The 27,706-nt window shown below is 36.1% G+C and overlaps 1 protein-coding gene across 5 annotated transcripts in view; it reads left to right on the forward strand.

The window, feature by feature from the left end:
- LOC128996402 (uncharacterized) overlaps window positions 1-27,463 on the forward strand; it is a 69,546-nt gene extending 42,083 nt beyond the window's left edge. The window contains exons 3-8 of one of the 5 annotated variants that reach the window (XM_054421716.1): window positions 10,390-10,507; window positions 11,000-11,118; window positions 12,355-13,880; window positions 16,467-16,672; window positions 17,995-20,119; window positions 20,207-27,463. In XM_054421716.1, coding sequence (XP_054277691.1) covers window positions 10,390-10,507; window positions 11,000-11,118; window positions 12,355-13,880; window positions 16,467-16,672; window positions 17,995-20,119; window positions 20,207-26,688 — 10,576 coding nt within the window. In that variant the 3' untranslated portion in view covers window positions 26,689-27,463. Of the gene's footprint in view, window positions 1-10,389; window positions 10,508-10,999; window positions 11,119-12,354; window positions 13,881-16,466; window positions 16,673-17,994 lie in introns of all 5 variants that reach the window. The other 4 variants (XM_054421717.1, XM_054421714.1, XM_054421715.1 and 1 more) reach the window with 4 other exon arrangements.
- The last annotated feature ends 243 nt before the right edge of the window (window positions 27,464-27,706 follow it).

Consider the following 27,706-nt stretch of genomic DNA (forward strand, 5'->3'; position numbering starts at 1 on the left):
ACCCCCTTGCATCTGGGCCACAAATCATCTTTTACGTTCTTCCAATACTTTATTTCAAGTTAGGATTCACAAATAAACTATTTCCCTTCACTAACTTTACTAGGTCTACAAGTAAAATGCTACAGTATATACTTTCAGTAAAAATATCTCTTATTAGATTACATACCAGTTGAAATTAATAATCGATTCAGAAAGTTGTGTTTGTCGTGTTTATTGCTAGGACTATAATGAGTGAATGAATCAATCAGAATACTTTATTCTTGAACATAGTACTATTCTGTACTATTCTTGGAAATTAAAATTTGAAAAATATATATTTATGTAAAAGAAGGAGAAGGGGTTTAAAAACACAGACACGACTCTCAACAATACCCCAGTCAGCTGTTTGGAGGTTAAACTAGTGACGTCATTGTTTAAGGCACTCCCCTCCCCTCACGACTTGCACATTGCACGTTACCGCTAATCACTGCAATATTTTCTGAACACCGAGTCACTGCTATTTCTAGACATCGCTTCAGAAACCGGTTCAGCCCACTGACTAGAGTGTTTGTTTTCTCTGCCAACACAAAACACAATGGTCGGTTTTGTATAGATTTCTAAAATTTAAAGGCTTTATTTTATTTTGTACAGTGTTTATCTACATTCTACACTATAAGATTTTTTTCATTTTTTGGTTGGACGATTTAAATTCTGCTCTTTTTAACTAACTAACAGTAGTACGAGATCAGATAGATGCCATATTGTTACCAAACCATTTTATCATTTGGTACCGTCCCAAAACCATTTTAATTCAACTATGTTTTTATCGACTCTTTGAACACCTATGTAATCAGAGATATGTCATTTCACTTGTTTACACTATGAAAAAGAACATTTTTATAACATGAATTTCTAATATTTTGTGGAAAAAAGAAATTGTATATACCAGTTTTTTTTCTTGCTGATGAAGCTGTCTGAAATATATAAATTATTTAATGTTATTCAGTAACATAGGGACTGCTTGTACATTTTAGGTAAAACTTCTCTAGCATAATAATTATTATTTTTAGTAGAAAGTTAACTTTAAGAAAGCGTCATAGTTACGTATACGCCTTGTGAAACCTCTTTTTACCCTTATAGTTGTTTGTGATCCGCAATAATAATTTTATTAATAAATAAGTTAATGTAAAGTTCCAGATAGTTTTTGCAATGAGGCAAGTCAACTTTAAATCACAACTGTCTAGATGACGTCACTTCAAGATTGCATTAGAGAGAGAGAAGGGATAAATTTGCGGTTGGGGTTGGGAGGGGGTAGTTTAGCCAGCAAGTTGCATGTGTTGCGAGCATCTAAATCAGCGTATTCGCAATTTGTGACTATTTTTATACCTGGCTTGATCGTATCATTTTCTGTGTTTAACTTCGATTTCGTCTGTTTCCAGAATTCGCGTATGTGATTTCTTGGTAAGAATTTAGGGGGTGGATTATGAACCATGTTGTACTAAAGATAAAATATTAATGTTGTTACATTTTTAAAAAAATGAGTTTTTGCTGGTTCGATTCCAAACGGAGCCGTTTTTTGACACATGTGCTTTTTTCCAGTTATCTATCATTTTATTATGCTGTATAACAAAAGTTAGACGTTAGCAACAAGACAGAGGTTTGGACCGTTCCATTGGAAAACACTGAATACTGAAAAACTGCTACTCGTAATGAAAATACACACACTAAACCTGCATTTTAAAACGATAATTACACATATTATGCTCGTTGCACATAACCTGCAAGTAAATAAAACAATTGACAATTAATTGACTGATTGTGATAAAAAACTATGCAGTATGTAAGAATGTCATCTTGATATGACAGTAAAAGATTTGCCCTTGAATCACCATTGCGAGGGTCAGTGCTGAGTTAACTTCAAGATTGAAGCTTCCTGCAATTAATTCACTCACACTCACGCATACACACACACGCACACCAACACACCCGGGCTTTTTCGCAATTTCCCGCCTAATGTCATCCGCGAGGTAATTTAAATCTCATCCTACTCGAATCAGCAGCGACCCCTCGAGTAATTTCAGTTGTAATTATGTGCTCTGAGCACACTTTTGTTTTGGATTTAAGTGTTTACAAAGTCGTAAATTTACTATTATATTAAATGCTCACTTGGATGGCCACATTGATTAAACTTGTTAAACATTACAAATGCTCACATCTACTAACAGTCCAGTACACGTATGCATTTTTTAATGAAGTAAGGTGGTATGAATGTGCTATATTTAATAGATATTGCAAAAAAGACAAACCGTTTATTTTTATTTGCCATTATATAATAAGAAATTAACATACCCATACGAAATAACAAATACATTGGCATTGGCAGTAAAGGCAATGCATAATCTTGAAAACAACACTAAACACTGTGTAATTCATGAACAGATTCTGTGAAATAAAAAGAGCGTTTGACAATGTTGATATTTGTCAATAAACGAGCGAAATTTCAAGACCAAGTCGTACCAGTTACTGAGCAACATTATTTATAGATTAATGACGTCGATGAGGGAAACGAAACAACCATGAACATGAGAGCAGATGGTATTATAGATGTGTAGGCCGGGTACAAGATTCTCGTCGGGGTTTTAATTTAGGCCACAGATTATAGGTACAGTAATATACATCTATGAAACCCAGATTTAATTTGTCATTGTGCTATGAATTAATGAAGCTATCTAACAAAAAGGTCGACGTTAGATAGTAACAACACCAGGGTGTGGACCGTTCCCCCACAAAAAAGCGTGAAGAATTCAACTGGTGTATACACATTAAAAAATAATAAAATAACAAAATGCTATCTGATTAACAAATAATAGCTGTCTAGTTTGCAAACAGTTTACTTATTTAACTAACCGATATCTACACAATTAACAAATAAGACGTACCGTAACTTTAACAACATAATATGATAATATAATAAATACAGGGTGTCCCGGAACTCTCTACCAATATTTTAGGGCATTGTTCCTGGGTAAGAAACATATCTAAATATCATATTTAAATTGTCCGGAAGTCCTTATTTACTCAGATAGCCGCCATTTTGTTTATTTCACTTATTAATTTTTTTCTGAAGATTGGTTAAACATACGAAGTTGAAACTTTGCACAAACATTTATGACAACTAGACAAAGCTACAAAAAAATTATGACGATTTTTCAAATTCATAAAACAAAATGGCGGCTGTTTAAAATTTTGTTTCTTAAATTACTCGAAAACCGTTGATGTTACAAACATTTTACAAGAATAACTTTTTTAAGGCAATTTTATTACAAATCGATCGACACCTTAATCTTTAAGATCGGACGAGTATTAACTGAGATATGGCAGTTTTAGTGATACGTGACCGCCGGATATTAGTTGCAGCGCATGCTGAAAGCGGTCACGTATCACAGTTGTCATATCTCAGTTCATACTCGTCCGATCTTAATGATTAAGGTGTCGATCGATTTGTAATAAAATTGCCTTAAAAAAGTTATTCTTGTAAAATTTTTGTAACATCAACGGTTTTCGAGTAATTTAAGAAACAACATTTTAAACAGCCGCCATTTTGTTTTATGAATTTGAAAAATCGTCATAATTTTTTTGTAGCTTTGTCTAGTTGTCATAAATGTTTGTGCAAAGTTTCAACTTCGTATGTTTAACCAATTTTCAGAAAAAAAAAATAATAAGTGAAAAAACAAAATGGCGGCTATCTGAGTAACTAAGGACTTCCGGACAATTTAAATATGATATTTAGATATGTTTCTTACCCAGGAACAATGCCCTAAAATATTGGTAGAGAGTTCCGGGACATCCTGTATATTAATGAATAGTATAGTATACACATCTAGGCCTACTATGCTAATAATTTATCTCAAATTAGTAGTCTTAATACTCGTAATATCAGTTTCCATAAATACCGTGCAATTGTCACATGAGGACAAACATTTAAGATTTATTTAATTATAATTTAATAAATCCCCAATCATGTAAACACTGTGTCATAGCTACTCCTATATTTCCTGTATCCTAGAAATCTTGTAGCACCGGTAACTGGTAAAATATCAATTAAACGTATATTCTGTTTAAGCTATACCTATTATCACAATTTTCCCGGTATCTCTAGATACGAATTCATATGTCCTGTATATCAATGAAATCGTACAGAAATACTACGTAAATATTGTAAAATAGTTGTATACGTGTAGCTTCAAACATACGGGGTTTTCCGAAACTACAGTATCTCCTGAAACTCCGCGGTCATGTTCCTTAGGTAAAAAAATATCTTATAAACATATGCCTTATCTCACATCGTTTTCCGTCTGTCGGTGTGTATGTACTTTTACATAACTTCCCATAACTTTTGAACCACTGACGGTACTAACTTCATACTTGGTACGTGTATGATGACTTATAGGAACTATTCTTTTGCAAAGCAACAAGTTTCTACTTTGTATAATTTCAAAATGGAAGCAATTTTAATTTTTCAATGCTTACTAACTCAAAAACCATAGGATAAAAGAAATACAAGCTACAAAAAGGATGGAAATTTAATTCACTTTACAGAAATGTACTATTTGTATAGGGTAAAAACACAAACAACGAAAACAAAATAAAATTTTCCGAAGTTAGTTAAAACTAAAGGTTTGGGCAAGTTCAATAAAGTAGGAGGTGTTACCTGTATAAAAATTAAATTTTCTCTGTTACGTTATTTATACGTATATTTATGACGTTATTTATTATTGTGCCATTCAATTTCAATTCCCTATCATCCGGGTAAAATTGTACAACAGAAATATCCATAACAACTGTAACAGAGAAGTTTTTATTTCTCTACTTCATCTAGTCGATATCTAGTAGCGCCTGCGGTGAACGATGCAGCACTAGCGCCGTCGCGTCAGACATATAGCGTACTGTGAATTACAGGCGTTAGTGAATGAAAGGAAGGTGCGCGTATGGTTGAGGTTATCTCACAAGGGAGGTTTATGGTAAACGTGACAGTGGAAATTATTTATAATTTTGAAAGAGAAATAGTTAGTGTCCTAGTTCAATTTTTGTGTGGATTTTTTTACAAAAGTGCAATGGGTGTAGAGTTTTTATGTGATGAATGTTTTCGTATACTTAATATTGAATGTATAAAAATTTAGTGAGTATAATCTGAAATAATACATTTTAAAGAATTCCTTGTATAGCAAGAAAACGTTGCAAAATAGTTTCGTAAGTAAGTTTCTTTTATTTAATTTGATTTGTTTTACAATCACAAAATTTGTAGGTTATATAATTTAAATTAGGAAACTCTACCCTACATATTGCAGTTAGTACTATGTTTGAAAGAAATTATGATTTATAATTTTATCAAATGGTTAGGATTGTAGTACTGTACTATTAAAAAATTGCTCTTACATAAACCTTTCTTAGATAGTGGATGGCATATTTCATATTGTAATTTATTTTGGATTTAGGAGGAATGGAACAGTAAAGAAGTCTTTTTTAACGAATGTATTGAGAAATTTAACCACCTTGGTAATGATTAGTTCTGGATTAACATAGTATCACTAACGCAATAAACTTTTAAAATATATAAATATCAAATTAAAAAGCATTAATTAATTTAGAAAATGCCATAGCAAGGCTTAATTAAATAATCAAAAATTGATTCAAGATATAAAGGCATTATCAAATATTTTTTTAAATACAGTATTCAGTGGGTTTAAACTATTTTAAAGTGTAATTCAAATAACTTTCATAACATAATGAAACCCCTAATTTCATAAGAAATAAATTCATACGTTTTAGCACTGCTCTGTATAAAAAAAATCTGTAGTATGCAATTGTGTTTCTTTGGGAAAACTTGACCTATATCTTTGCTAACTTGTCGTGTGCAATACATTTTTATATTAGCTGTCACAAAGCTTCAGAGAAATCCCTATACTTACTTAACGGTTAAATTTTTGACAAAAATGCTGTAAAAAGACTATTTTTATCATTGTGGCTTTTCATAAAAAGATTAACTTTCAACAATTTAAATATAACATTCTCCAATGTAATATTTTTAGCACAATCATTAGTTAAAGGCAAAAGTGAGAATTCCGTGTCAGGGGGTATGTAAATGACCTAATCAGCTGTTACCGTCTGCTGAATTACCTTGCCGATAGCATGGTGATACAGTAGGTTCTAGTAGGTTGTTATAGGAAGGCCAGGCAATAAGGAATGAGAATTCAGATTGCCGAATTGGTCGTTTCTTTGTGTTTAGAGTCTGTTATTTCTAGGGGTTACAAAGCCAAATATTGTGTCAACATTATACACTACACTCTTGCGTGAAATTCAAGAAAAATTAATATACAAGTATTACAGTGATGAAACAATGTAAGTTTCTTCAAACAAAATCATCTTGACAAGCTCAACAATGATTTTATTGTTTTAGGAGTTTGTTAATAAATTGTAAAAAAAACTGTGAAAAGATGGATAACAATCTGAAGTAAAAATTTGGATTAAAAATATGTATCTTACCATATTAAATAAATAAGAATATAGTTTTGTTTGAGATTATTACCAAACAATTTGTTCGTAATGTTTTAATTTGTTGTATACTGTACCATAAAAATGTTAGCTCTTCTATGAAAAATTCTTACTTCAGCGAAAAATCTCTCACAAAGCTATAGGAATTTGTTTAAAATTCTCTCTAGCACTCACTCATGCAACAAAAATCAATATGACAATTTTTTTTTAATATCTTACAATCTTAAGATAAAACTATGGGTCGTGCAATTCAATGATTTAATTAATCGATTATGTCACAATGGTATGTTGTGATTGCTTTTCTTAACTCACCAATTAATTACCTTCGCTAAGTTTAGTTTGTGATTTGTGATTTAGTGAGTGGTAGATAATGGAAGAGAGAGAGAGTAAAGTGTAACTTATGTTGACTCTATCTCAGAGACACCCCCTTACTGCACCAACCCTACATCTTGTCTACAGAGCAAAAGCAAGAGCAAGGTAACGGAAGTTAGTTGCGTAAAAAATAGTAAACTTTTTTCATTCCATCCCCAGGCTGTGATTTATGGCTGGTAGAATAGATGTCTACAAATAATAAAAATTCTTAAAAGGTTTAATAAAATAAAAATTAACACCACTCATAGATTCTTCGCGGTTTAGAAAATATGAGTGTTTTCAAAACAACTACTACCTGGAAAGAAAATTTAAACGCAATGTATGTATATCAAAAGTACTCATCATTTTCTAAGACTAAGTACAATAATTTTAAGTATACAGTAATTCCTCCTCTACTTCTTTAAACCATTATTCATATCCACATTCTTGATTTTTTTCTTTGCTAACAAAAGTAATAATTCTTTTTCAGAATTAAATAGGGGCTATGTAAATTTATTCAACTTCAACATCGACCAATTAAGATCAATCAATCAACATTTAATTAATAAAAGTTTTGTCAAAGATGTGCTAAACTGCTCATTTCATTTAACAAATTTAATTGAAGATTATTTAGATTTTCTATAAATAATGGGAATTCTGAAAATTTGACTTATAAATGCTATAGTAAAATAATTATACAGGTTGTCTGCATGCAGTTGCGCTAGGTTATGGCTTAGTTCAAATCCCTAACCTTGCCTAAAGACTTTGATAGAATGCTGCATTTCCCCCCAAATTTTTTAGCTCTACAATAATTTGATCTTGATATTTCAGTCATTTGTATTTACTTTCAATGAAATGAGTTGACATGCTACTGTACTTTGTTCATGTTCAGTTTTAATCCCCCTTTATAAAGTGTTTTTGTACTTTTGCTCTTATTTATTTACAACTCAAGGTTCTAAATTTACAGATTTTTGTAAATTGATTTAGTTAAGCTATCTTACCTCTTACTATAGCCATGTCTATGCTATAGCTACCTACAGTAGTTTAGTCCAGGTCTAACAGATACAAAATAAAAAGGTCACATAAAAAGGCATATTATTATATTTTGAATTATGATTATATTATTTTGCTGTTGTTCCCCAAGTTCTCGAGTAAGAATGTATTTTTTCATAATACATAGGATGACACACTAACATTTTACTCAAGAACACAGGCAACAGTAACAAAAAATGTTAGCTAATATCTTACTAATATTATAAATGTGAAAGTTTGTGTGTTTGTTTGTTTGTTTGTTTGTTTGTTTGAAGTTCGATCACGCTTAAACCACTAGACGGATTGGGCTGAAATTTGGCATGATGATAGCTTACATTCCCGATTAACATATAGGCATATTCTTATCTCAAAATTCTTTCGGGCTACGCCCCAGTGGCTCTGTGATTCGCCATGTTTACCTTATGAGTATTCATATTTAAAGGGAATTAAAGAATTTAGTCAGCTGTTTCAATTAAAAAAGTTGGTTCTATGATACGGAAAAGCATTAAAAAGTTATAAGATTTACCAACAGGGTGCAGCACTATATTTTTCTTTGCATTTATGAAAACAGCTAATTTTAACTAAGCAGCAAAAAACTGTGATTCGCAATGATAACTGTCAAAGTAGGATCGTTTACAGTTATGTTTATGTTTTTCATTTCATGAATAATTTGTGATATTTTGCGAATTGTTGATAATTTATTTTTCTCTATTGTTTAGGTGAAGTGGTAGAACATTATGGCTATGGTAGATGTGTAATACTATAGAATACTGTAAATTTAAAAAAGCAAATTTTATCAAACTGTGTCCTCCCTTATTGCAAACGCAAAGCTTGAGTATAACTGCAATAAGCATTTTATACTTATATTTCAACCCCGTACGAAGGACGGGTACTCTGCTAGTTAATTCATGTTCTTGAACCTAACAGAAAATGTATAATAATATTTTGTCCTATAGGACTTCTTCAGAAAATTTAACGATTTAAGATTTAACGAATGATATTTTAAATAAAAAAATACCGTGTTATGTTACCAGACCTGTTATTATTTATCCATCTATATATATAATCAAGGACAGAATGAAGAGTAACCAATAAGACTAGTGCGCCTGTTGCTTGAAATTGAGCAATTGTCAAGTACCAGTATTATACAGAAGTTATTAAAAAAATAACAGAAATTTTCTATGAGTGCTCAACATTGAGCAATTGTCAAGTACCTTTATTATACAGGCGTTAACTACAGTAATAACAGTCATAATTTTCGATTTCAATAAGCTTCAAAGACTCAAAGCTTTTGTAACTAATTGAAATACTCACTCTATTAATAATGGGTTAAAATAATAAACACTTACAGTATTGTAAAATATTTTATAATTTTTTAGAATATATTTTTTTATTTTTTAGTGTTTTATACAAATGATTCCCAACTTAAAGCTGTTACCAGTAAACATTTCTTGCATGTATTCATTTGATCTGACAGGTATGTTTTCTACCACTGTGACAACATGATTTGTATATTCTTCATGATTTTTTTTACTTTCAAAGTAAGTTGCATAGCAGAGCTCTTATTTTTTTAAATAAATTAAGTTAATTATAAACTCACTTTGTTTTTTCTGAACGTTGAAGACAATATTATTAACCAGACTAAACAGCAGTTTTAATTAACAAACTAAACACTTTTCAAAACAAAACTGTAAGATAAAATGGATTGGCTATGTCACTCACATAATTACTTTTAAAGTGTATTAAATTAGCAAGTCTAGCAGTGGCAGGCAGTCTATTAAAAAAAAATCTTACATGGTTAATTTTGAAGGAGTTTCCAATTTCTGCCAATCAGTGCTGCAGAAGGTCAATTCAGTTTTTCCATAGACTAACCAAAACAAGTAGACTTCTCATACCATTGTAAATTTTGAAGCACGTTTTTCAAGTCTCTAAAATGTAGTCTCTAGTTCATGTACGGTGACACTGGGCGCCAGTGTCGACAAAATTTTGTTTTATTATTTAGGGTTAATTTCTTGTTTGTGCTTTACTTTTTGGTTATATAACTAGGGTAAAAATTATTGTTTATGATTAGATTGTATTATTTGGTTAAACAAGGTTTTAAATGACTAATAACGGGAAACAAATTATAAACAAAACACGACCTCTACATAAACCGTACAGAACTAACAATAAAATTGTCTTCAGCTGTTCCATATAAGGATGAGAAATCTACTAAAGGAGTGTTTTATCTATGGTTTTTTTCTCTCAAGTTAGCCATGAAAAGTTTATCTATCGTTAAAATTTGTAATATGTTATTTGGTGTAAGTTAGTATATGATAAAAGTATGGATTAATAAATAGCATGACTTTTGAGTTAAACAAAAAGTGGTTTTCAATGTTTGGTGCCACTTCTAGAACCAGACATGCCTATCATAGCTCTATCGTCCATGTCGTAATGTAGTAATGTTTGTCTAACGTCATCTGTCTGTTGTTTTAGGAGACACAGATGTCCTCATGGTCCGTACAGCGAAGGCCCTCCATTGGACTGGCAACCAGAACCTCTGCCCGACCACTCGCTGCTGCACGAGGAGTTCCGTCCCTTCAAACCCTCCGAGGTGACCCTAAATCCTACCCAAATTTGACTTTTGTATACTGAAGTAGACATCCCATAGATATGGGCCGGTTGTAGCAATTTAGTATTCAAAATACAGTAACATGTTTTATATATTTTCCCAGTGGCAAGAGCTTGATATTTTTGAGGTAACTTTTTTGTAGTAGCCTTTGTCCTTGCAAAAGTTCTTATACATATATTTTATGCTACAGTCTAAAATCTAATTTTCTCCCTCGTAGCTTTTGTTGCTGTGATAGTTGATGTGACAAAATGTGTTCTAGCTTACAATAAGTTGTCCTTTCAGTATTGCTTGGTTGAAGAGTTGGTGAATTCAATAGAAAGTCATTTACATCACACTCTGCCATTGGCTCAATTTGACTATTTTAGTTTTCATTCTAAAACTGGTTATGTAACTTAGGTATGGAAAAAGAATTTTTGATTATATTGCCCTATATTTCCTACTATTTACATTTTCAAATACTTTTGTTTGCATTAGGTGGAACGGCCCAAGTTGAAGAGATTGCAGACAGAACTTGAATTACCCAAGGAGCCCCTGGACACAAGAACTGCGTACGAGCTGGACTACCCTGAGAAACATGCAGAAAGACCTCGCAGGTACTAAACATGCTATGTATTTAAAAGGTCTCTTTATTGTTTGTACAACCTCCTTTTCAATACCAGAGAATATGTATCGGTTTGATTATACATTTTTTTCATATTCTGCTTCTTATGTTCACAAAAATCCACTTTACTCCTTATGCATGGGGTACCCTCAGGGTGAGGATACCAGTGCCAACAGGCTTGGGTGAAGCTGGTGGCGTTGGCAAAATGTCCATGGCAACGTTAACAGTTTTGTTGAAATTTTTTTTCTGGGCTGAAAAAACATGGTCGTCTTTTTTGAAATATAAAAGTAATGGGGATAATTTTGATTTCTCTTAGTGACAGTAAACGAGTAAACCTATAGGTACCTCTAGCTATAGAATGCCATACCTTCAAAGTCGGTGGACATTATTTTAAGTGAGAATTCCGTCCCCTAAAACGCGACTGCTCTTTCGGGGTATAAAAATCAACGCAATATCTCTTTTTGTAGCTACTTTTTTAAATTTTTTTTTATACAACCCACACCACCATCCGTCTAAATTTGCTGGCCTGAAACATCTGCATTGTGTGGTTTTGTAGCCATCACTCATGACTCCAAAGAGCCATATCTTAATTAGTGATGATCTGCTAAATAATCACATAAATAGGTTGGATGCAGATTATTTGTTGCTACTAAATGGCAGTGTTTCACTGCCTAAGTTAAACAGAAAAGCAGAAAATTTCTCTTGTACGGTATAGCACCCAAAAATTCCGTGTTAGATCATCCTCTATAATCACAGACTTCACGATTACAGCGGAATCATATACGTGTTCTCATTCAAACATGGATTGGTCAAAGTTATCCCTCACAATCACAACAACGTCGACATAATTTCTCAAGATCATGGAAATATCGTAGTTTTATGCCACGAATGTAAATTATATGAGGCAACTACGTAAATAGAGGGCAAATGGCAACTTTTGCAGATTTTATTGTCATTATTCAACATATAAAATTTCCCAGTTACAAAATGTATGCACCCAATTCATATATTTTGGCCGTTCAAGTACAATTAATTGTTGGCTCTTCCATGTATGTTTGATCTAAAGTTGCTGGAATTTTGGCCTTAAAATTTCTTCATCCCGCCTTCCATCCAATACGAATAGTGTTTTTTATGTAGGCTCTCTCATCCCCCACAGGCAAGTGAACTTCATACTAGCTGCAAACAGATCTGGAAATTTTAGGGACTTTAATAATTTGTTACTTTGCAGGTTTAAAGTGGAAGACCATCTGCATCCCGAAGGAGAGTTCGAACGGCCTAAGCCTGAGAAGTATGGACCTGGAGAACGAGCGCCAATTGTCAGACATCCTGATAACCTTAAACCAGAAGGTGATTTTGAAGTTCCTCAACGAGAACCGTTTAGGCCTGCTGATAGACAAAAGCCCTTTAAACCTTCAGACAATCTTCATCCTGAAGGTGACTTTGAAAAGCCAGAAAAAGAGCCTTACAGGCCTGGTGAAAGGCCCAAGCAAGTTAGACCATCTGACAATTTGAGACCTGAGGGAGATTTTGAGAAACCAGAAAAAGAACCATTCAGACCTGCAGAAAGGCCCAAGCAAATCAGACCATCTGATAACTTGAGACCTGAAGGAGACTTTGAAACTCCTGAAAAGCAACCATTTAGACCCGCTGAAAGGCCCAAGCAAATCAGACCTTCTGATAACTTAAGACCTGAAGGTGACTTTGAAAAGCCAGAAAAAGAGCCTTACAGGCCTGGTGAAAGGCCCAAGCAAGTTAGACCATCTGACAATTTGAGACCTGAGGGAGATTTTGAGAAACCAGAAAAAGAACCATTCAGACCTGCAGAAAGGCCCAAGCAAATCAGACCTTCTGATAACTTAAGACCTGAAGGTGACTTTGAAAAGCCAGAAAAAGAGCCTTACAGGCCTGGTGAAAGGCCCAAGCAAGTTAGACCATCTGACAATTTGAGACCTGAGGGAGATTTTGAGAAACCAGAAAAAGAACCATTCAGACCTGCAGAAAGGCCCAAGCAAATCAGACCTTCTGATAACTTAAGACCTGAAGGTGACTTTGAAAAGCCAGAAAAAGAGCCTTACAGGCCTGGTGAAAGGCCCAAGCAAGTTAGACCATCTGACAATTTGAGACCTGAGGGAGATTTTGAGAAACCAGAAAAAGAACCATTCAGACCTGCAGAAAGGCCCAAGCAAATCAGACCTTCTGATAACTTAAGACCTGAAGGTGACTTTGAAAAGCCAGAAAAAGAGCCTTACAGGCCTGGTGAAAGGCCCAAGCAAGTTAGACCATCTGACAATTTGAGACCTGAGGGAGATTTTGAGAAACCAGAAAAAGAACCATTCAGACCTGCAGAAAGGCCCAAGCAAATCAGACCATCTGATAATTTGAGACCTGAAGGAGACTTTGAAACTCCTGAAAAGCAACCATTTAGACCCGCTGAAAGGCCCAAGCAAATCAGACCATCTGATAACTTAAGACCTGAAGGAGACTTTGAAACGCCTGAAAAGCAACCATTCAGACCTGCTGAAAGGCCCAAGCAAATCAGACCTTCTGACAATTTGAGACCTGAAGGAGATTTTGAGAAACCAGAAAAAGAACCATTCAGACCTGCAGAAAGGCCCAAGCAAATCAGACCTTCTGATAATTTAAGACCTGAAGGGGAGTTTGAGAGACCGGAACAGCCTAAAGCTCCCACCAGAGGGGAGCGAGCGCCTGTCACAAAACCTGAGGACAATCTGAAACCTCTAGGAGAATTCACTGGTGAGTTTAGTTCATTGTTTTTTCCATCTCCTACCTAATGTTGTAGTAGCTTTCTGAAATGAATTATTGTTAAAAGTCTTTATGATATTTTCATCTGATTCAGTACACATGGCAACACTTACCAATTATTTGGTGAACTTTTATGATGGCTTTATATAGTCAACATACAAGTAACTAAAACTTTTATTTCTAAAGTACTGTGTTTTTTTTTAAAGATGTATAAACAAGATACGTTGGCTGGATGAATTTATCAAATACAACCGCTTTTTTACACTTGCCAATATAATTTTTAGAATTGAAAAGGTTTACTTTACCACATTGGTTACTAACTTTACAGCACTAGTGTGGTAAAGTAATGGACCAATGGGGTTCAAGGATTGAAAAAAGTTATTAAAAATTGTAATAAGTTGGACATCAACTTATATGGTAACAACATATTCAATTGCTGATCTGCCAACATCCACTTGAGTTGAGAAGAGTTAAAATGAGATACTTTATTTTGTGTGTTTTGATGTTGTAAATTAACTGTTTTAATATATTCAGTATTGCTAAAAAAATGTAGTATTTTTCTACATGTACTGTACCTGAAACAGTACTTTATGGTAAGGCTGATGAGTACATATTCCCTAAAAAACAGAAAGAGTATAGGTATTAATGAAGTATTACAAACGTAATTAAAAAACAGTCGTAGGTAAAGCTATGTAAGACTTGCCAAAGCTCGTGCGTTAAATCATATCTACTTGTGTCGGAAAGATATCTTTACGCAATTGTTGCGCAAACTACTATTTTTATAAAATAATTATACCTTAAGAGCTATGGTTTAATTACCTTGAATGATGTATGCTATATGGTAAAAAATGATTAATAAATCAAATTACAATAACACTTTTTATTACTATCCAAACAACTATTCAAACTACTCGGTCTTCACAAAAGATTAGAACAATTTTATACATTAGCCATGCTATTAATTTTCAGCTTAGAGTGTTTATCTTTTGTTTGTTGTATCAGACTCACTCTAAAGGTTAGTTTCACTCATACAATTGTTGCCGAGCTTGCTGATATGGTAACCTGAAATTAAAATTGTTGAATAGCAGATACAAAGAACAAGGGTTTGCCCAAATACCTTTTCCTCGTTTTCCCAACATCACCACCATGTAATTTAGGCCTACTCTTAAAGAGCAAATAAAGAAAAAAAAAACAAATCTTATTTCTCAATTGATGTTGATGAACTAAGAGGGAAAATTATGGGCATATCTTTCAGAATACCAACTAAACTCAACTACCATTTAATTCATGTATGAAATTCAGTTTTACACATTTTGGTGGAATCCTTGAAAAAGGATTTTCAAATCGTCTCTAAGAACATCAACTGAGGTGTTTTTGTCTGGTAGAGGCTGTCTTTCATTTGCCTCATTAGACGGGAATCATGAGGGGTGATGTGAAAAAAACAGGAAGCTATATAGTATGTTGGCCAACACCTTGTCTATTGTATCTGCTAGTCAAATATTTTAATTTTAGGTTGAAATGTTAAGGTATCAGGTGAACAAGCTCGGTAATAATTATGAAAACTAAATTTAAGAATGTTGCTAATACAGCCAACACAGATAGAATATCGTAAGTTCAAAAACAACAGTATGACTTAACCCTTCCCGGACGGGCAAAATCGTGACATAGAACAAGAAAAAATTATAGGAAAAAATAAAAATTAATGTCTTTATTTGTGTTTTGTTCTGCAAGTATACATAAAATAAACACAATGGAACACTTCATACTGTCAAAATAATTTTATACTCTTTTTTAAGTATGCGGATATATCCGCTACCCGTCCGCATATGAGTAGAAAAGCAGCGGACATATCCGCCACCCCTCTTTAAAGATATGACCATGACAACGGTAGGCAATAAATAAAGAACAATATTTAAACAATAAATAAAGACAATGTAGTGTTGAACGTGAAACGTCGAGAGGGGAGCGTAGGAGAGGTTGGGGCTGCGCGGGAGAGGGGGAGGCATGGGAGAGGGGGAGCCATGGTTGGCGCTGGAGAGAGGGAGGAGTGCGGGAGTGAGCGCAGCCATGGAGAGAGCAGGAAAGTGGCGCCTTGGTACCGCGAAACATCCGGTTACTGCTCAAGCACCTGCCAGTTTGTCTAAAGAGAAGGCTGATATATCCGCTTCCCATCCGGAACATCAAAAACCATAAGCGGATATATCCGTTACCTGTCCTTTATCGTCAAAGACTTAGGCGGATATATCCGTCACCCGTCCGGGAAGGGTTAAGTATGAAGTTGTACCAATCTTGTGGACACCCTGTATTTTACGAAGCAGAGGAAAAACAAATAAACATGATGAAAAAACAGGAAGTTGCACAAATATTTTTACAAAAAGGATCCACATAAGTAGTTAAAAGTAACCTAAATAAAACAATACTGAGGTACAGAAATGATAAATAAACCTCAATGTTTAAGAACAAAACTTTCTTACTCGTATTTCACTATCAAACCTTATTTTCAACATTTCAATCCATACTATGCAAGTTATTAGTGTGATTCCAAAGGACTTGAAGTTAATTTTTTTTTGTGTGCAGGTGTAACAACTAAGCAACTAGACTTCACAGGCCAACCGACCGAAAGGCCTCAACTGGTGAGGCGTAACACCTTCACTAAATTGGAAGGCGACATCGAAACTGAGACTACGACACGCAGCGAGTTCCGACAGTTCGATCACACGAGCCGCACAGAGATTGTACGCCAAAGGGAAGACAACCTTACAGTGGGCGAGGGGAAATTCACGGTAACATTAGTTATTATATTTTATTAGTTGTTTGTTTGTTGTCTATGATTTTAACAAGGTATTTTTTTATTTATAGCCGCTATGAACAATACAATCTAAAAAATCCTTTCCGGCTCCTCCTCAGTGGCTCTGGAATTTCCCTTGATAACCTTATGAGTATTCATATTTAAAATTAATTAAAGAATTTATAGTCAGATGTTTTAACGAAGTTGGTTTCTATGATATTTAAAAGCTCTATTAATATTTTGCATTATTTTATGATAACAGCTAATTTGAACTAAGCAGCAAGAAAAAACTGTCATACACAATGAGAACTGTCGAAGTAGGATTGTTTACAGTTATGTTTATGTTTATATGTTTTTAATTTAATAATTGGCGACAAGTATTCAACAGAAATACTTGGTGTGTGTTTGAAAATTATGCAAAGCATTAGAATAGAAAGATGAGCATGCTGGAATGAGCTTTTCTGGTGGAAAAGTTTCTTTGCCAGTATTAGAATAACCGATATGAAAGAACTATACCTTGGAGAAGCTGAAGAGTCACAGCATTTTCAGTTTCAAGACATTATTTTGTGAGAATTTTTAATTGGAGATTATAAACATATTGTTTTGTGTTAGATGGTTTTCATTTAGTTTTTAATTGTAATTTAATTGCTGTAGAATTTTTAATCGTAACATGATTTGTTTTAATATGTGCAATAAATCATGATAATAACTTATTTTTGTGATCATTTGCAAAGCCACTACAGATATAATTTTTTGCAAAACCATAACAGAACTAAAGACATAGACCTCAATAAAAAGATTAAGTAAACAAAAATTAGAAAATTTTCAAGTATCCAGTTGTTTTACCAGTTTCGATTTAGATTGTGTTACTCTATTTATTTCTCATGCTGTATAATGGTTATACCATCGCAGGCGAATCCGGGGGTACAAGCTAGTCTGAAATATTTCTAAGCATGTGTGATTTTTTTTAGGTCAAAAACATTTGTTTAAGCCAGCTAATGTTGAAAGTAACACACAACTGCTAACAAAATAGAAAATAGAAAAAAATATTCCATTTTCTGCCAGTACTGATCTCGATACTACTCGATGTACTTTGATCTCGATGAATCAATTCTTGTCATGATTAATCTTTGACTTACAAACTACTATACTGATAGTTTTATGAAGTAAGATACTGAAACTGAAGCTACAACCTCCTAGGAGATATTGAGAATCCCTCCTGAATATTTAAAATCCTTAACATCATCCTTCTAATTACCTCCCCTCCTCCAGATAAGTTTCCTATACTAAATTAAAGCTATGATTGACATTTTTCAGGTAACCACGCGAGCACAAGAAGACTATCCTGAGCGCCAACTTGTGAAACCAGAGAAACCCAAAAAGCTGAAGGACAACAAGTTTGTGGAAAACAATGAGTTTTACTTTGAAACAAGCAACCAAGAAGCATTTACAGACCATAAATATATAAATCGTGTTGAGGTGACTAAACGCACAGACAACCTTACAACTGAGGGTACAATGGTATTTGAAACTTCTTCAAAAACAGACTTCACTGAGAAGACGCCAGATCGGCAAAAACCCACTCGTCGAGGGACATGGACTAAACAAGATGGAGAGAGATATTTTGAAACCACAAACCTTGAGGAGTTCAAAGAGCATCCTATCACACGAGTCACTCAATACACTCTACGTGACAATCTTACCACAGAGGAGGGAATATTTGAAAGCAATACAACCACTAAGGATGTTTACAAAACCTACAAAACAGACCGTCCTAAACCAACAAAACCGATAGATAATTTAAAACCTGAGGGAGAATTTGAGAAGCCTGAAAAAGAACCATTTAGACCTGCTGAAAGACCCAAGCAAATCAGACCTTCTGATAATTTGAAGCCTGAAGGAGAATTTGAAACACCTGAGAAGCAGCCTTACAGACCTGCAGAAAGACCCAAGCAAATTAGACCTTCTGACAATTTGAGGCCTGAAGGTGAATTTGAAACCCCTGAGAAGCAGCCTTTCAGACCAGCAGAAAGACCAAAACAAATCAGACCATCTGACAATTTAAGGCCAGAAGGAGAATTTGAAACACCTGAGAAGAAGCCTTTCAGACCCGCAGAAAGACCCAAGCAAATAAGACCTTCTGATAATTTGAGACCTGAAGGAGAATTTGAAAAGCCAGAAAAAGAACCGTTTAGACCAGCAGAAAGGCCCAAGCAAATCAGACCTTCTGACAATTTGAGACCAGAAGGAGAATTTGAAAAGCCAGAAAAAGAACCGTTTAGACCAGCAGAAAGGCCCAAGCAAATCAGACCTTCTGACAATTTGAGACCAGAAGGAGAATTTGAAACACCTGAGAAGCAACCTTTCAGACCTGCAGAAAGACCAAAGCAGATCAGACCTTCTGACAATTTGAGACCTGAAGGTGAATTTGAGAAGCCAGAAAAAGAACCGTTTAGACCAACAGAAAGGCCCAAGCAAATCAGACCTTCTGACAATTTGAGACCAGAAGGAGAATTTGAAACACCTGAGAAGCAACCTTTCAGACCTGCAGAAAGACCAAAGCAGATCAGACCTTCTGACAATTTGAGACCTGAAGGTGAATTTGAGAAGCCAGAAAAAGAACCGTTTAGACCAGCAGAAAGGCCCAAGCAAATCAGACCTTCTGACAATTTGAGACCTGAAGGAGAATTTGAAACACCTGAGAAGCAACCATTCAGACCTGCAGAAAGACCAAAGCAGATCAGACCTTCTGACAATTTGAGACCTGAAGGAGAATTCGAAACACCTGAGAAGCAACCTTTCAGACCTGCAGAAAGACCAAAGCAGATCAGACCTTCTGACAATTTGAGACCTGAAGGAGAATTTGAAAAGCCAGAAAAAGAACCGTTTAGACCAGCAGAAAGGCCCAAGCAAATCAGACCTTCTGACAATTTGAGACCAGAAGGAGAATTTGAAACACCTGAGAAGCAACCTTTCAGACCTGCAGAAAGACCAAAGCAGATCAGACCTTCTGACAATTTGAGACCTGAAGGAGAATTTGAAAAGCCAGAAAAAGAACCGTTTAGACCAGCAGAAAGGCCCAAGCAAATCAGACCTTCTGACAATTTGAGACCAGAAGGAGAATTTGAAACACCTGAGAAGCAACCTTTCAGACCTGCAGAAAGACCAAAGCAGATCAGACCTTCTGACAATTTGAGACCTGAAGGTGAATTTGAGAAGCCAGAAAAAGAACCGTTTAGACCAGCAGAAAGACCAAAGCAAATAAGACCTTCTGATAATCTGAGACCTGAAGGAGATTTTGAGAAACAAGAAAAAGAACCATTCAGACCAGCAGAAAGACCCCAACAATTCAGACCCTCTGATAATCTGAGGCCTGAAGGAGAATTTGAAAAACCCCAGAAAGAACCATTCAGACCAGCAGAAAGACCCAAGCAAATAAGACCTTCTGACAATTTGAAGCCTGAAGGTGAATTTGAAACACCTGAGAAGCAGCCTTTCAGACCAGCAGAAAGACCAAAGCAAATCAGACCTTCTGACAATTTGAGACCTGAAGGAGAATTTGAAAAGCCAGAAAAAGAACCGTTTAGACCAGCAGAAAGGCCCAAGCAAATCAGACCATCTGACAATTTGAGGCCTGAAGGAGAATTTGAAACCCCTGAGAAGCAGCCTTTCAGACCTGCAGAAAGACCCAAGCAAATCAGACCTTCTGACAATTTGAGGCCTGAAGGTGATTTTGAAACACCTGAGAAACAACCTTTCAGACCTGCAGAAAGACCTAAGCAGATCAGACCTTCTGACAACCTAAAACCTGAAGGTGAATTTGAGCGTAGGCCAAAAGAAACAGTTCCCCTTATGGGGGAGAGAGCACCAGTTGTCAAACCAAAAGACAACTTATTTCCAGAAGGAGAATTTACTAAGCCAGAGCTAGAGGAGTATAGACCCTCTGAGCGCCCTAAGCCTGTCAGGCCTCATGACAACTTGAAACCTGAGGGAGAGTTTGAAAGGCACTATCCTGAATCTTTCAAACCGGCAGAGCGACCCGAGATCATCAGACACCCAGATAACTTAAAACCTGAAGGAGAAGTGGATTATAAGCCGAAGGAAAAAGCACCAACAAAAGGAGATAGAGCACCAATGGTTAAGCCCAAGGATAACTTGAGACCAGAGGGTGAGTTTGAAAAACGTCGTCCTGAACCAGTACCACATGGTGAACGAGCTCCGGTTGTAAAGCCTAAGGATAATTTGTATCCTGAAGGTGAGTTTGCCAAGCCAGAGCTAGATGAATACAGACCAGCTGAAAGACCTAAACCTGTCAAACCCCTTGACAACTTGAAACCAGAAGGAGAGTTCGAAAAGCGTTATCCGGAAGCATACAGGCCAGCTGAACGTCCAGAGATAATCAGACATCCTGATAACCTTAAACCAGAGGGTGAAGTAGACTATAAACCGAGAGAGAAGGCTCCAACAAAAGGAGATAGAGCTCCTGTCATTAGACCTAAAGATAATCTTCACCCAGAAGGTGAGTTTGAAAAGCGTCAACCTGAGCCTATACCCCAAGGTGAACGTGCTCCTGTGGTAAAGCCAAAAGACAACCTATTTCCAGAAGGAGACTTTGAAAAACGAAAACCGGATGAATATACACCTTCCAAGAGACCTGAGGCCGTTAAACCCATTGATAACCTTAAGCCTGAGGGTGAGTTTGAAAGACCTACTCCTGAAAAAGTACGGCCTGGAGAACGTGCTGAGATTGTACGACATCCTGACAATTTAAAACCTGAGGGAGAATTTGTTGGAAGACCAAAAGAAAAGGTACCTTCTTATGGGGAGCGAGCTCCAGTGGTTAAGCCAAAAGATAATTTGTATCCAGAAGGAGAATTCCAAAAACCAGAACACGAAGAATATCGTCCAGCTGAAAGACCTAAGCCTATCAGACCTCATGACAATCTTAAGCCTGAAGGTGAATTTGAAAAGAGATATCCAGAAGCATATAAACCTGCTGAACGGCCAGAAATCATCAGGCACCCTGATAACCTAAGACCTGAAGGTGAAATTGATTACAAGCCAAGAGAGAAGGCACCGACCAAAGGAGATAGAGCACCTGTTAAAAAGCCAAAAGACAACCTATATCCCGAAGGAGAATTTGAAAAGCGCCAACCAGAAGTCATACCATATGGTGAAAGAGCACCAGTCGTAAAACCAAAAGACAACTTGTGGCCTGAAGGGGACTTTGAAAAACGTACTCCAGAGGCTTATACTCCAACAAAAAGGCCACAAGCTGTGAGACCTGTTGACAACTTAAAACCAGAAGGAGAGTTTGATAGACCCACTGCAGAAAAAGTGAAACCAGGTGAAAGAGCTGAGATAGTAAAACATCCTGATAATCTTAAGCCCGAGGGAGAATTTATTAGACGGCCAAAAGAGAAAGCACCACAATATGGTGAAAGAGCCCCAGTGGTTAAGCCAAAAGATAACCTTTATCCCGAGGGCGAGTTTGCCAAATCAGAACCTGACGAGTATCGACCAGGTGAAAGACCTAAGCCCATTAAGCCTCATGACAACCTTAAACCAGAAGGAGATTTTGAAAAGCGATACCCTGAGGCTTACAAGCCTGCTAAACGACCTGAACTCATCAAACATCCTGACAACCTGAAACCCGAAGGAGAATTTGAAGGCAGACCAAAAGAAAAGGCACCTTTAAGAGGAGAAAGAGCTCCTGTTGTTAAGCCTAAAGACAATTTATACCCTGAAGGTGATTTTGAAAGACCTGAAATTATATCATATGGACCTGGAGAGCGTCAAAAGCCTATAAAACCAAATGATAATCTAAAGCCTGAAGGAGAATTTGAAAGGCCATATCAAGAAAGATTCATTCCAGGAGAAAGACCTAAAGCTGTTAGACCAGAAGATAATCTCAAACCTGAAGGAGAGTTCGAAAAACGTACACCACAGAAGGTAGGTCCTGGTGAAAGAGCAGAAATTGTAAAACATCCAGATAATTTACGACCTGAGGGTGATTTTGTTAGGCCCAAAAAATCTGTGACTCCATTAAAAGGTGACCGAGCTCCAATTGTAAAACCTAAAGATAATTTACGACCTGAAGGCGAATTTGAAAAACGTCCCCAGGAGGAAACACCAACAAAGGGTGAGAGAGCCTCAGTCGTGAAACCAAAAGACAATCTTCGGCCTGAAGGTGAATTTGAAAGGAGACCACAAGAAAAAGCCCCAGTGCGTGGAGAAAGGGCTCCAATAGTTAAGCCTCAGGACAATTTGAAGCCTGAGGGAGAATTTGAAAAGCGTCCTCTAGAAGAATCACCGAGAAGAGGAGAACGAGCACCCATTGTTAAGCCTCAAGACAATTTGAAACCTGAAGGTGAATTTGAAAAACGTCTAAGAGAAGAAACTCCTCTTAAAGGTGAAAGAGCTCCAGTCATAAAACATAGGGACAATTTGAAGCCTGAAGGTGATATTGAAACATACAGAACCAGAGACGATTTTGTCATTGTAAGAGGGGAGAGGGCTGAAATAACTAAGCATGAGGACAATCTCCAAGTTACTGGCGAATTTACCGGAATTCGCCGAGATGACTATAGTGTATTTAGAGGAGAGAGAGCTGAAATGCATAAACATACCGATAATTTGAAAATGGAAGGAGAGTTTATAGATGTGACAAGAAGGGATGACTACAGAGTGGTTAGAGGAGAAAGAGCAGAAATTCACAAACACACAGACAACTTAAAAATGGAAGGGGAGTTTACTGATATGAGGAGCAGAGATGATTACAGAGTAGTACGAGGTGAACGAAGTGAAGTTAAAAAGCATGTTGACAACCTGTATATTGAGGGCGAGTTCATAGATGTACGAAGCCGAGATGATTACAGATATTTTAAGGGCGAAAGGGTGGATATTGTGAAACATCCAGATAATCTGAAACCTGAGGGGGAATTTGAGAAGCGTCCAAAAGAAGGCACTCCACTGAGAGGTGAAAGGGCTCCAATTGTAAAACCGCAAGACAATCTTAAACCTGAAGGCGAGTTTGAGAAACGTCCCAAAGAACAAACACCAGTAAGAGGAGAAAGAGCACCAGTTGTAAAACCTAAGGATAATCTTTATCCAGAAGGTGAATTTGAAAGACGTCCAAAAGATGACACTCCTAAAAGGGGTGAGAGAGCTCAAGTTGTTAAGCCAAAAGACAACTTAAAACCAGAGGGAGAGTTTGAGAAGAGGTCACCTGAAAAAGTCAAACCGGGCGAAAGAGCAGAAATAGTAAAACATCCAGACAATTTGAGACCAGAGGGTGAATTCATTGATCATCGCTCCAGAAATGATTATAAGACTGTCAGAGGTGAACGAGTTGAAATAGTTCACCACGAAGACAATTTAAAAATGGAAGGTGAGTTAGAAATTCATCGGTCTCGAGATGACTATAATGCAACCCGAGGGGAACGAGCTCAGGTCACTATTAGGGGTGATAATCTTAGAATGGAAGGTGAAATTGAAGAATATAGATCTAGAGATGACTATAAAAACGTAAGAGCTGAAAAGTCTAAAGTTGTCAAACATGAGGATAACCTCAGAATGGAGGGTGAATGGGAAATATCAAGAAGAGATGACTATTCAGCTGTAAGATCTGAACGTGTGGAAGTAGTTAAACATGAAGATAATCTCAGAGTCGAAGGTGAATTTATTGATCATCGATCAAGAGATGACTATAAAATTGTCCACGCAGAGAGGCCAAAAATAACAAAACATCCTGATAATCTTAGACCTGAAGGTGAGTTTGAGAAACGGCCAAAGGATGATAAACCTCTCAAGGGTGAAAGAGCTCCTGTCGTTAAACCTCAAGATAACCTTCGTCCAGAGGGTGAGTTTGAAAAGAGAACACCACAAAAAGTTGGGCCTGGTGAACGAGCTGAAATAGTTCGACACCCTGATAATCTATGGCCAGAGGGAGATTTTGAAAGACCAAACAAAGAAAAAGTAGGTCCTGGTGAGCGTAGAACCCCTATAAGACATCCAGATAATTTAAAACCTGAGGGAGATTTTGATCGTAAATCTCCCTCCCCATATCAGCCAGGGGAACGAGCACCAGTGGTTAAACATCCAGACAATTTACACCTTGAAGGTAATTTTGAAACTCCTAACAAACCACCCATTGGCCCAGGTGAACGAAGGACACCAATAAGACATCCAGACAATTTGAGGCCAGAAGGGGACTTTGAAAGGCCATCAGCTAGTCCAGTTGGGCCTGGAGAGCGTCAAAAACCAATAAAACATCCTGATAACCTTAGGCCAGAAGGTGAATTTGTAAAGAGGACTCCAACTAGTATTGGTAAAGGAGAGAGAGCAGAAATAGTGAGATATCAAGATAATTTGAAGGTTGAAGGTGAATTCCACGGAACTCCACATTTGAGAGAGGACTTCAAACCAGGAAAAGGAGAGAGAGCAGTAGTCCAAAAGCCGAGAGATAATCTACAAGTTGGAGAAGGTGAGTTTGAGCGAACAACCTTGAAAAAGACTGAGTTCAAAGTAGTCAGAGGTGAACGTGCAACGACAAAAAGGTATGAAGATTCTCTCAAAATTGGAGATGGCAAAATGGACTCCACAACAACATCAAGAGAGACATTTTCAGTTCAACAAAAAGACAGCACACCATCAGGAATCAATAGAAGAAGGCACATTGAATCACAAATTACTCTCGGTGATGACAGATCTACAATGGCATCTTACAATCGCAAATCTTACAGCACTGACAAAGATTTAACAAGTCGTCACCAAGATGTTCAGAAATCAACCGAAACTAAAACTCTAGCCGATGGGAGTGTTGTAACCGTCACTAAACATGTTACTAAAGAAACCTCAGGAGTTGAAAAGAGGGTCCAGCAGAAAGAAGAAACACAACAACATATATCTAAATCCGAGCAATATATAAACGAAGAAAAAAGGATATCTAATGAAAACATTAGAAGACAATCACATGTTACAGATTCAAGAGATACGGTTCAAAACGGGTACACAAAACATGCCACTAATGTTTCTCAATCTAGTCAGGCAATGATTGATGAGGCTAGACACTCTCAGTCGCGGCAACACCAAGAATCCCGTACATCTCAACAATCTCACCACACCAGTCACCAGTCCGAACAGCACTTGTCGAAATCCTCTTCAACCCAAAGCATGAAACAAATCATTGACCAGGAAGCTAGAGTTTATCAGCAGAACCAAGCAAGATCTGGATCTTCTAGCAACATACATCATCATATGACATCTCACATCCAAGAATCAAACCTTAAGGAAAGACATTCACAGAGTGCTCAATCCTCGGTGTCGAGGCATTCTACCAGCCACACGTCCAGCCAGCAAAGGTTGGAGAACAGTAAGCGGCACTCCAAGAGTAGAACTAGTATGGAGTTCCTACATGCTCTGGAGGGAACAGGACCATCTGTTCAGCCAGTGAGGCAGTCAGACGGCTACCACCGCAAGAGTGTCATCACTTCATCCGCTAAAGATGCAAACAACACAATACTTCATCGCAAAGGTGTGCAATCTTCTACAGAAGCACTTCACACAATATCCTCCACCGCTTCTCAGCAAAAGAAGAGCATCCAGCATATCGACTTATCTCAAACATCTCACCAAGAAGGAAGGAAGAGCTTGAGCTCAATGTACAGGCAAGGAGCGATGTACGAAGCTCATCCTGCCACTATGATAAGGAGACAAGACAATCTCAGCGTCGGGGGAGGCCATTTCTATGGTCAGAGCGAAGCGAAGGCTTACGGAAACTTTGCAACTACAGAACGTGTGACGAGAGTCAGAGCGTCTAACGCATCTCACTTCAGCCTCGGAAGTGAATCTCAGCAGTCCATCAGCACTTTGTACCGCAAGGAGTTTACACCTCGAGTCACGGGACCTTGCCCAGCAGCTCTCATAGAGACCAAGAAAGAGCAAGCACCATTCAAACACACCAGAGACACTCCCAAACACAAGTTCTACCTGCCTAAAGTTTCTAACTAAAAATAAGAAGGAAAATTTCATAAAATATGCATTGTCTACTATTTCTATAAAAACACAAGCAATATAAATTAACAATTGTAAGATACATTTTGTAACAAGGACTGCCTTTGAATTAGACTGTGATATAGAAAACCGTCCTTTCAAATCTTCCATATGATTTTTTGTTTTCAATTTTAAAATTCACAACTTTTTATTATTTATTTTTAGAGTGTGTATTGACATTTTATATTCCTAATGACCAAACTAAGGTCCTTATAACAGTTTTTGTTTTCATGAATTTAAAATGAATTGTTAAGAATTTATGTTTGTCTTGCAATATATTAATTTGTTTAGTCGGTTGAATTTGTTGTTCCTGAAGCAATCCGCCCTTATGGGCATTGTTAAGTGTTTTAGATTGTTGAATTTTATATTTTTATATTGTTCCCTATAGTTAATAAGCTTGTTAGTATTTTATAACACAATATGAGCTTGTATAATAAATAGTTACAGGGGTTTTAATACTTTTTGCTTGTATAGATTTAACACTGTTTGTAAATAAACTGTATATCTTAAGAGGTATAAGTAATGTTAACAATTTATAATTTTAAAGTGCAATTAACTAATTGGAGAGCCTATAGAATGTTCAGTTTAACTCGATTAATGGTATTATGCAATATACAATGTTTTGTTACACTGTTTATTTTTGTTACTTTAATGTCACATTAACTTTAATTTCAATTATTTATGGACCATTAATTTAATTATTACATTAAATTAATAAATGTTACTTTCTTCATTTCTGTCTTATTTTTCCTAATTTCTTTTCAGTTTGTTTTTTATTTTAATTATTTAATGTTGTTTTTAAATAATTTGTTTAACTATTTGGTTTTACATTTTTATCTTGATGAGTTTTTTTTGTGTTAGATGGAAAACCAAGTTGTCTGAGTTTCTTCGATTTGAAATAAAAAAAACCATAAGTATTACTGTAATCAGAAAAGTAATACAAAATAGTATTGTCGAAATATTTAAAATTAAAACT

This window comes from Macrosteles quadrilineatus, unplaced genomic scaffold (assembly GCF_028750875.1).
Source record: "Macrosteles quadrilineatus isolate MER2022 unplaced genomic scaffold, UCM_ALF_1.0 Scaffold_6__1_contigs__length_79288215, whole genome shotgun sequence".
NCBI classification, from domain to species: domain Eukaryota; kingdom Metazoa; phylum Arthropoda; class Insecta; order Hemiptera; family Cicadellidae; genus Macrosteles; species Macrosteles quadrilineatus.